Genomic DNA, 11,910 nt, shown 5'->3' with positions numbered 1-11,910 from the left:
TTATGTAACAGGCTACTATCGATCATTATCATTGTATCATACATATTCAATTCATAATTGGTCATATCATTTAATGTTATTATGCAATTAGGGAATTAGGTTTATCTCAGTTGTGCCCCCCTGAAAAAAATGTAATGCCCATCCGTGAATTTGTGTCTGGCGCCGGGTCTGCAGAAAAGAAATATGATAGCACAGACACAACATGAAGTTTGACCCATATAGTTGACTCAGAGCATGAAAAAACAAAATCCTGCACTGAAATGTTGATTGGTGCTTTTTTTTTTTTTTTGCCAAATCTGAAGAAATTTCTGGAGTGATGTTACTCTTAAATAAAGACAAAACAGCTATTACAGTGCTGTAATAAACACAAGTTATTAAAAATAATATACATAACAAGGATTTCCAAACCTGATATTGGGAGAAAAAAAAAACATCAATATTAGCATATGAGAAATGGTCTCTATATCGTACCTGAAAAAAAAGCTCGTTTTGCGCAAGGAGGTGAAATGTCCTTTATTAGACAAACTCTATGAAATTGAATTATAGCACAGTGTTAGGACCTTATACAGCCTGCTAGATTAGCCACTCACCAATGGATGTACTCACAAGGGTTTCAGGTGACAACACAAAGTAGACCAATACTGAGGCTGAAAGGGAGGTGAAGAAAAAGCCTGATGGAAGAGTGAAAAGTAACAGCCAGTCTCTGGCTGCCTCTAACAAACTCCTTCTTGGTTCTGGTCAAGCCTGCTAGGGTATTAAGTGTCCTGATGGAGGCATGATAACATGATTGTGGTCCAGGGCCATGTTGCGGTCACTCCTGCAGCATGACTGGTGTCGTCCTCCTCTTCTTCATCATCAACCAGAGCTTGCCTTGTCTCTCTAAGATGGTGTTTCTTATGGAAATTCTGTTTGAATATATATATATGGAATAGGATGTTGATTATCAGGTCACTGACACTGCATTAGCATGACCAACTATATATGTAAGGAATAATTGACGACGGACAGTTGAATTATTGATAAATAATACACACCGAGGTGGTAATGTGGTTATGACATGCAGCGGTGTGACCGTTGCATCTCGGGTGTGCATTATTTATCAATAATTCAATGGGACAGTGTCAATTATTCCCCTTATACCATGATTACAACACCTTAAGACATCGTTAAGGGTTTTATCTCAAGATATTTTCAGGTTTTCATTCCTAAAACGCTCTTGTGACTGGACTTTCTTACACCACAGATTCAGCATCTTGCTCTGATACAACTCAAGCCTTCGTTTCTAGTTTGAAAAAATTACTTCAGAACCAGCAACGGAGGATAGTGAGGCTTGCGCTGCTTTACTGGAACACTTACTGGAGTGAGAAGTTTGTGCGTGTGTTTTTGAGAGATCAAAAGAGAGAAGCTCAGAAACTCCCCCTCCCCCTCTCTTAAGACTTAACACACTCACATACATATACACATTACGCACACACTTACTCGCGAGTGAAAAACAGAGCCGTCAGGTCAGCACACACCTGCATCTCACTGAGTGTGATTGAAAACAGTTGTTAAGGTTTACATCAGAAATATGGCGACACTCACTGCTGCTGAGAAGTGCTTAAACGTACATCTTGGCGATTTGGAATGGATCTTACCTCTGACGAAAGCTGCAACAAATAAAGCTAATCCCACAGGTGATCTATCTCAGTTTCTGAGCTTCTCTCTTTCGGTCTCTCAAAAACAAACGCACTAACTTCTCACTCCAGTAAGTGCTCCAGTAAAGCAGCGCAAGCCTCGCTATCCTTTTGGATAAATTGATGAAAAAAAAGATTGCATTGTGTTATGACATATCTAACCTGTTGTTGGATGTCCATGAGGCATTCAAGCAGGTGAGACTAGCAGTTCTGCACAGGATACACAGAGGCACACACAGTAACAGAGTTGTAACAGAGTTACAACAGGCACAGAAAGAGCTGAAGAGCAGGAGCATACACACTCTTGCCCAATAATTGCCTAAAGAAGATGCTATTTTCAATGTGCAAACTGCATGCAAAATGATATACATCCATAAATGCCAATACTAGCTATAACTTTATACAGAAGCAGATATTACTAAAATTGACCATCTTTGGACTTGACTAACTCACCGATGAAGATTTGTGGTCATGCGGACGCTCGAGCTTGATGCGGATGTCTGTACGGTTCTGATCTTTGCTCTTTCCCTCATCTGTTTGCTGATTTTTGGCAGGAGCTGGAAAAATATGATTAAATAAGAAAATTAAGAAGTTAGTACATGCCAAGACATACAAACTCAAAGCAATAGTTCACCTAAAAATGAAAATGTTCTCATGATTGACATCTTTAAGCCATCCCAGATGTGTATGACTTTCCTTCTTCAGCAGAACCGAAGTGAAGACTTTTATAAGCACATTTCAGCTCTTTTTGTCTATACAATACAATGTATTAGGTTTTAATTTTCTATTTATTTTTTATACAAACCTATCAATTTGCTTCATAAGACATTCACTGCTGCCTAAATTTGTCTTGTGGACCTTCAAATAGCCAGCAGTCTTACGGCACCCATTATCTTGCATTGTATGGACAAAAAGAGCTGAAATGTGCTTATAAAAGTCTTAACTTCGGTTCTGCTGAAGAAGGAAAGTCATACACATCTAGGATGTCTTAAATGTAAGTAAATCAAGAGAGAATTTTCATTTTTGGGTGAACTAACCCTTTAAGCTACACCAAATACAACCTCTGATATATTTAGTGTGTGAGAGAAACTAGTTTGTAGGCTACTGCTATTACAAATACAACTCAACATATAAGTGTAAACAGTGGGCCTTTTCCCTTCATGTCTTGTCATGTCTTGAAGTGGTACAATATAATGACAAATATATTCCTCAATTCAAAGGGCACAGAAGAATGCTGTATGAGAAACAGCTTGTGTCTCTCACCAGGAGAGCTACCCGTGCTGTTGCTGGCAGTGCTCATGTTGTCCTCCAACCACATGCTGTATGTAAATGAATCACGCTTTTGAGGAGTACCCGCTGATGACAGACTCTCCTGATTTGGGACAAATACAAAACATTGCTCTAAAAGACATACACGCTCCAAATGCACAGTGACATCTCAAACACCAATTCCAGTTCCCACAGTATTGCTAATGAAGTGCAAAGAAAAGTTTGTTTTTGTATGTAACACATAAATGATAATCAGAAGCAGAGTTGGGGAACATTCCTTTATTGCATTTGAAACTATTTAAAATGAAAATTTTCTCATCATTAACTCATGCCATCCCAGATGTGTAAAACTTCTTTCTTCTGCAGAACACAAACACATATTTTTAGAAGAATATCTCTGCTCTGTAGGTCCATACAATGCAAGTGAATGGTGATCAGCACTTTAAAGCTCCAAAAAGCACATAAAAGCAGCATAAATGTAATCCATACATCTCCACTGGGTAAATGACTGTATTCTAAAGCGATATGGTCACTTTGGGTGAGAAACAGATTCATATTTAAGTCCTTTTAACTATAATTATTTACTTCTGGTTGCTCTCCGATGCATGTTTTTGAGCAGATCGAGTTCACGAAGCCTCTCGCATGATATAAGTGCGTTGGAATTTTCATGACAGCAAAACCAATGAAGCTTATGAATAGCATGCTGTTGTAAATGAACTGAGCTGCACTTCCAGTTTTATCGCATCAGTTCTCATGTGAACGTGCGTGAACTCAGTCCTCTCATGAATGCGCATTGGAGAGAAACCAGAAATAACAAATTCTTGTGAAAAAGACTTTGATGTATTTGATGTATCTTTGCAATATTGATCTGTTTCTCACCCAAAGTGATCATATAACTTTAGAAGACATTAATTTAACCAACTGAAGTAGAATGGATTAATTTTACTACGACTGTCTGTGCTTTTTGGAGCTTTAAAGTGCTGATCACCATTCAATTGCATTGTTTGGACCTACAGAGCTGAGATATTTAATTTCAATTTTCAATTCTCTTAAAAATATTTGTATGTGTTCAGCAGATGAAATAAAGTCATACACATGGCATGAGGGTGAGTAAATGATGAACATTTTCGTTTTTGGGTGAACTATCCCTTTAAAGCTGAAGAGCCACTAGTGTCACCAAACAGATTTGCAAAAATAATCAATAATAATAATAATAATAATAATAATAATAATAATACAACTGATTTCAGAAAACTCTCCCATTTTCCATTGGTTGTATAAAAAGATAGTCCAACCCCAAACTCACACAAATGTTTGCTCCAATGTTGCCGAGTCAGGCTGGACGGACTGCTCTAACAGTGGAATGTTTGACAGAGCCATAGAGAAAGTGTTAGATTTTTTAGGTGAAATCAACCTACAAACGACTTATGGTTCACTCTACACATTAAGTTCGGATATGAGAGTTTTAACACACATCAGCTTTAAATTAGATATGCATTAGTTATTTTTCTCTTTACATTTCAGTAGGCACATCATAAAATATCAATATATAAATTATTGATTGGCATGTTATTTTATTGATATATATTTTGAGGCATCAATATTTTAACATTAGATGACATTTTAATTAGAAGACTAATTTGCATGCTTTCCAACTCACTCAGTTGGACCTCTGCTGACTGTCTGGCGTAATTGTGTTGGGAGACCACAAGGGGGTAATATAACATTTACTGAAGCAGTCACAGGTGTCACAACATAGGATGAGTATTTTAGAGCTCCTTGCACAGGACGTACACACACAAAAGTTACAAAGGTTTTTCTACTTCAAGAATGAATGTGACGTTGATGAGTTTGTAGGTTAGAGTATGAAACGGGTTTAACTGCGCAAAGTGAATGATGCAATTTCTCTGTATGTATCTTGGAAGAGGTTTCATTCAAACTGTCAAACCACAAAAAGACATACTGGTAACTGAAAAACATTGTGTAGTCTATATGAATGATACATACAGTAGACACAATATATCATCCACTGATGGCAAGAGTAAATCATCTTTGTTCTTTGATAATGATTTAGTTTGAATTTAATGGAAAACTATGCAAGTTATGCTCCGTGGCACTGCATATTTTTAAGCAGCCTTGAGAGAAGGCGAGACCAAGCATGCCATGTCGTCTGCCAGATGCGTCCAGTGTGCGAACTCCTTTCATTTGCCCTGCCGCTTACACTTTACTAAAGCTGTGTTGAGAAATATGTTTGAAATCACAAAGACTATTGTGCAACATGGACCCCTATTTATATCTAGAAAAAATCCATATATATTGAAAATCATTGGGAAAATCTTCTGTTTATTGATGCGTGAAAAAGGCATCGATCCCAAGCCTTCTTTTCAGTTGATTACATTTTTTTTTTTGCTATTTGCTGTTTACAGAAGTAACAGTTGGCATTGCTTATTAATTCCAAAAAGTAATCTGCTTACATAGTATATACTGTTACCCCCAACACTGATCATGTGTGTACTGTGCTCACCATGCCAGTGTCATAGTCCTCTGTGGCTTCTGTTTCATTCTCCTCTACCACACTTGCGAAGCTGCTGGCATTAGAGGAGGAGCGGGACAGGTCATGAGCCTCAGGAATAGAAGGAGCTCGGCAATACATGGTTGAGCTACACACATACAAACAAACGTTTTTCATGAAAATCCAATAGCTCTTGTCAGATCCTGTATCTTGCATCCCCCCATAAAACACATAACCCATTTCAGAAATGTGTAAGTCTATCACTCAAGGTAATGCTTTTTAATTTACCTGTTCTTAGTGTTGAGGGCCTCTGGTGAACTCTGATTGGAGGAATTTTCAGACTTGGGGTCCTGGGAGGCATGTCCACTGTCTGGTGTTTTCTGTATACTGGGAGAGCATTCCCTACTGTTGCAGAGAGAAACACTGACCATTAGATGGCAGCAAATATATTGTCTTTTAAACTCTAAAACTCTAAAAGTCAAACAAGACTTGACAGAGTCCTAGCTCAACTGCAGACAACGCAGATTTACCAAGTAAGGTTAGATACAACAGTACATGCCAATTCACAACACTTTACTGAAACACATGTGAGTTCAAAGCAACACTTTACTAAGGGCTTGGAAATCTTTTAGCACATTTGACAAAAGGCCAGCTCATGCGAAATCAGTAAAGCAGACACTGATTGGTTGAAAAGTGTGCAGATTACCAATCAGCTATCATGCTGATTTTGCATGTGTGTCCATCTTAATAATGTGCTAAAGGCCATTCTTTGTAGTATTTCAAAGATGCATTTCCATGGCCAGGTATGGTGAGCAGCTACTCTGTTAAAAGTGTTGCATTCTCTGGTGGCATTTATACTTGGAGGGATCCACGATGAGTCGCCCATTCTTGAGAGTGACGCTGGGCAGAGAGAGACAGAGCACTGTCTTGTCTTCTGACAACAGAGCAGCAATTCTTCATCAAACACATAAACACACAAAAGGGGGAAGATATCAGGTTTATTGCTCTGGCTATAATAATCCCAGGTTTTATCCTGATTCTGTACATAGTAATTCAAACTCACACACTCTCTCTCCTACATTCCAAACACCTTTCTACAGTGTGCTCCAGCACAAGAGCCACTATAGGTGTGTCTCAGTTAGCATATTTCTGCACTTCTATACAACATTTTGTATAGAACATTTTTATCGGTGTCAACATTTTGACACTGATAAAACAAAATGTAAAATGGTCTGCACATACATAGCGCCTTTTTAATCTTAGCGGTTTACACTGTGTCCCATTCACACACACACACACACACACACACACACACACACACACACACACACACACATGTTGTGTTTCCATGTTTTATGGGGACTTTCCATAGACATAATGGTTTTTATACTGTACAAACTTTATATTCTATCCCCTAAACCTAACCCTACCCCTAAACCTAACCCTCACAGAAAACTTTCTGCATTTTTACATTTTCAAAAAACATAATTTAGTATGATTTATAAGCTGTTTTCCTCATGGGGACCGACAAAATGTCCCCACAAGGTCAAAAATTTCGGGTTTTACTATCCTTATGGGGACATTTGGTCCCCACAAAGTGATAAATACACGCTCACACATACACACACACACACACACACACACACACACACACACACACACACACACACACACACACACACACACAATGATGGCAGAGCTGCTATGCAAGGCGCTAGCCTGCCATTGGGAGCAACTTTGGTATTCAGTGTCTTGCCCAAGGACACTTCGGCATGTGGAGCCATGTGGGCCGGGAATCAAACCAACCCTGCAATTAGTGGCCGACCCGCTCTACCACCTGAGCCACAGCCGCCCCAGAGTAAAACAGTAGTAAAAGTATTTTTACAAAATGTTTTCAAAACTTCTTCATACAAGAGTTCTAAGCCATGAACCAAACCAACCAGCTCCGATGTGAATAACAACATTACAAACTATAATTTATAGTAAAAAATTATTTGAAAACTGCACAAAAAGACAAAGCTACAAGATTGTGTACTTAACGTGTTTCATGAGGGATTTAAATGCAAACTCATGAAGCATTGTGCAATGCAATGCAATGCAATGCAACAGAAAATATAAAACTATTGATTTCAAGTTGTTGATTTGAATATTTTAAAGCAAACCTCAGGTCTTTAGTAACCCGTGACTTCATTCCACCCCTGTACCTCATACATTTTTTGGAGTTATGCCAACACCTCTTTAGGATTCCTCAACCTTTCTCTTTTGAATAGCGTAACAAAGAAAAAAGAAAGAAAAAAAGATAAAAAAAAATTGCTTAATTACTTAAAGTGAATAGGGTCTTTATTTTCTTCCCTTTTCTCCAAAATTTGTAATGCCCAATTCCCAGAATGCTCCAAGATGGTGGTGTGGTGACTCGCCTCAATCCGGGTGGCGAAGGAAGAATCTCAGTTGCCACCATGTCCGAGACTGCCAATCTGCGCATTTTATCACGTGGCTTGTTGAGCGAGTTACCACGGAGAAGTAGCCGAGAGCGAGAACCACACATTATGTGATTCTACCCTCCCTAGCAACCGGGCCAATTTGGTTGCTTAGGAGACTAGGCTGGAGTCACTCTCCACACCCTGGAATCGAACTCGTGACTCCAGGGGTGGTAGTCAGCGTCAATACTTGCTGAGCTACCCAGACCTAGTATTTAGGGTCATTAAAATGCATAGATATGTAGTGTTGTTGTTGTTTTTATGCGTCTATAAATTATATTTGTATGATTATTTTATATCTATATAAGTTTACTACTGTATCACAGGACATATATTTTTTTGTTTATTAAAAGACAATTGAGTACTATATTCATACAAATGTCTACTATTTCAAGTTGATTTTCTGTAAGACAATGGTGAATTATCAGTATTCCATATGCATGTACACATACTTATTATATATGATATTTTTTATTCAAGGTGGCACTGATGTGTCGGTGATTGACTTGATTTACATTTGACATTGGTATTTGACGAAGAAGCTATGTGGAAGTAAACTATATCAAGTGTAACATATGAAAAGTATGATTTTGCATTTGTACTACTGAAATTATGTAAGCTGTGCATCTAAAAATACTCCAACATTGCCTGAGAAAATACATACTGTATGTGAAGTTTATGTGTAGTTGAAGTTGAAGCTCCTTATGCACCAGAACTTTCCTCATCATCTTACCTCTTCTCTTGGACTTCCTGGATGTTCTCAATGCCAATAGCGCTGCTACGTCGAGAGCTGAAGGGTCCTGACTTTTTCCTGGTTGGGCTTTTTCCAGGAATGATCAAAGACTGCAGGAGGTAACAAAAAGGTCAGTGAGCCAAACATCCAAACTTATGATATCACCTTCTAATTTCTAATGTTTGGTTGATGCTTAACTATCAATAAAATGTTTACTGTGGTCTCAAAGGAAACTTAGTATAAAAGGATAGTATAGCCTATACCAGTAAGGTCTGCCTCTAACTGTATATATATGGCACACGCCAGTGTTTCTAAAAAAAAAAAAAAAAAAGCCAGTGTTTTGTATCTTGACTGGCAGGACAGTGGTGAAGTGTGAACTTGCGAGTTTGGCCTGAACTGAGTGAAAGATGAGAACAAGATATATTGAGCTTCCCTGGGCTGTACACAGACAGGGGATACTTTGTTCTCTCCAAGCACTGGGATTTTACAGCTTTACACAACTTCAAATGAAAGGTCTTCAAAAAAGGCTTTTATCTAAAGTGGCTTCAAAGGCTTTGGGACAACTTTCTGAGCCATTGCTTTTTTTCTTCATTTTTCTATGCTGTCAGCATGCAATGAGTGTACAATTATCAGACATGGTGATATAAATGCACTGAGTTATACATACTGTACTACACTAGTCAAGAAGTGACATTGGACATTAAAAACAGAGAAATGCATTACATGAGTAAATAAGGTATGGGAATATGAAGGAAGTGATGCTGCAACTTTCCATTGTGAACAATAGAGCACAAACATCTGTAACAATACTGCTGAGCTTTGATGAATGCACAAGTGTATGAGGGATTTGAAGGACAAACACAAACAGTGCTAATGGAAATAAAAGTGTGTCTTATGGCTCTCTGACTGAATAATATCTACACTAGATGTGCCTGGGTGATATGGCATAGATACTTGCATAGAACTAGAAACTAAAAAAGTGGAACTGATGAAATTATGAATTTTACACCTTGTCCACACTGGAAGTGTAGAATATCTAAAATGTGTGAATGGAAATACATTGGCATAAAAACGTCAAAACAATTTTCTTTATTATGTTACAACTAGGGATGCACCAATACTGTTAATACAGATTGTTTGGTGGTTCTGCTTTTAAATCACTGATAATTAATGATTAGGGATACTCCGATACAATATGTGTGTACTGATACTGATATTTGATTATTTTAGAACAACATCTGCCGATACCACTATGGATTGATTGGTGGTTCTGCTTTATAATGCTACCTTGTTTCAAATCACTCAAACTTAATTAATAGAGATCCACAGATAAAAAATGTGTGTGCCCATATGCTTAGCCGATAAATCTGTGCATCTCTAGTTACAACTACATATTCATTTAGAGACATAATATTATATAAATTAGTAGGACAGAGACCAAAAATTTCACAAGTTGGGTTATACATGCAAAAATATAACATATACATTTTACAGCAACCAATTTACACATATGATAATAGTCAAAAAAAAAATCCTGGGCAAATTTTTAAATGATGCACCAGCTGACTGTATCTCTGCAGCTGTACTGTGTAAAAGTGATTGAAAGAACAGCTCATGCGGTGAGTACAACAGATGCAGATGAGAGAGGAGTGAGAGTTTAACATAAACCTCTTCTATGGTTCCTATTCCTATGGCACTGCCACGGCGTCCATATTTACTGGGACTTTTGCCTGGGACAAGCAATGACTGCACAGGGCCCACAGACAGAGAGAGAGAGAGAGAGAGAGAGAGAGAGAGAGAGAGATTATGAGTTCAAGCAGCAGGTTATGTGTGTTTCACAAACAAAGTAGGCTACAAACTTCAGCTAGAGAGACTTGTAATCAAAAAGCATGATCAGGAATTTAAAAGCTGTCATGAGCACAACAGAGTAGCCACATGAGGAGAGAAGGTCCTGAGAAATCATGGCAGGTACAGGGGCCTGTGAAGGACAAGAAAGCAGATAGAAGCACACACAGCACACTATTAGAGACGAAATGACAGTTCACATTTCAACACAGTTAAACAGTCAGGTTAACATTACTGAAAGAAATTAATCACACAAAGTAAATTCATAGGTTACATGCAGTTACTGTCTCCTAAGATGAACCACTTATGTTGTATTATTCCTCTTTTGTAAGTCGCTTTGGATAAAAATGTCTGCCAAATGAAGACATGTAAATGTTTAAGAAATGCAACTTTTTGGTAACTGAGCCAAAATGTAAAATTTGCTCTCCTTATTTGGACCAGTTGCATACAGTTGTTGTATGTTCCTGGTCATTAAAGGAGAATACCAATATTCACTTAGGAGTCAGAAGAGGTGACATACTGCAAATACTGCTAGTGGTTAAGAAAATCATTTTTTAAAATTCTCTATTGTATAACCATGCAAGGTCAGAATGTCTAATTCACTTACATGGCATATGTTAGTGCTATTAATAACCAAAAAACATTAACCGTGAGAGAGACACGGGTCAGTAACTCAGCAGTTTGTTCCAGAGTTAGTCCCTATGGGGAAAGGGATTTCTCTGAGCTCACATGAGTTGTGCTCAAGCAGGGCAAACTGACATGACTAAGCATGGCTTTCAGTGTCATAATTCCCAGGGCAGGTTGCAGCACCACAAAAGCTGCTGTGCTTGATGGAGGTCTCTAGCTATCTTAGCAGAGACTTCCAACCATACTTATATCCTGAAGGATACAAACACGCAATCATTATCTAAATGTAACACGACAGCATTCTTTGTGAAGGCAGTTGACCTCGAGGAATATGTTCCAATCTTTTAATGTTATTTTCATGACTTCTACAAGCTGTAAATTTTTTGTATTTTGTAATTTTGTAAAATAATGTTAACACAGATGAATAAAATGCTGGAAATATAATGTAGTTCATGTCACCTAATGCATTAACCAATGTTAACCAATGGAACCTGTTACCAACTATCTTAGCAGGTCCTTATGTGATACTCATAGTCTGACACTATGGGCAATGTGATAAAGTCAAAACATTGAAAACCATATTGATACTAACAGCGCCAGCAGGGTTCCATATCCTGCTTCAAGATCAGATAATATGAATTCATAAGAGACTCTGAAGGGAAATTAATAAAATAATATCTCACATGACCTCTGCGAAGCATTTACAGTACAATATTGAATTCCTTCCTAAGCATCATGCAACACATTTTAAGACTACTTTTCACGAGTTCG

At 37.9% G+C, this 11,910-nt stretch overlaps 1 protein-coding gene across 1 annotated transcript in view; it reads right to left on the bottom strand.

The window, feature by feature from the left end:
- Window positions 1-274: 274 nt before the first annotated feature.
- LOC127618817 (rap1 GTPase-activating protein 1-like) overlaps window positions 275-11,910 on the bottom strand; it is a 130,355-nt gene continuing 118,719 nt past the window's right edge. The window contains exons 18-26 of the mRNA XM_052091451.1: window positions 10,336-10,413; window positions 8,668-8,777; window positions 6,316-6,411; window positions 5,746-5,862; window positions 5,470-5,605; window positions 2,940-3,048; window positions 2,130-2,233; window positions 1,839-1,886; window positions 275-905 (exon numbers count right to left, since the gene is read on the bottom strand). Of these exons, the coding sequence (XP_051947411.1) occupies window positions 1,878-1,886; window positions 2,130-2,233; window positions 2,940-3,048; window positions 5,470-5,605; window positions 5,746-5,862; window positions 6,316-6,411; window positions 8,668-8,777; window positions 10,336-10,413 (759 nt within the window). The 3' untranslated portion in view covers window positions 275-905; window positions 1,839-1,877. The remainder of the gene's footprint in view (window positions 906-1,838; window positions 1,887-2,129; window positions 2,234-2,939; window positions 3,049-5,469; window positions 5,606-5,745; window positions 5,863-6,315; window positions 6,412-8,667; window positions 8,778-10,335; window positions 10,414-11,910) is intronic.

Source organism: Xyrauchen texanus, chromosome 25 (assembly GCF_025860055.1).
Source record: "Xyrauchen texanus isolate HMW12.3.18 chromosome 25, RBS_HiC_50CHRs, whole genome shotgun sequence".
Taxonomy (NCBI): Eukaryota; Metazoa; Chordata; class Actinopteri; order Cypriniformes; family Catostomidae; genus Xyrauchen; species Xyrauchen texanus.
This window is presented reverse-complemented; position numbering and strand designations above follow the sequence as displayed.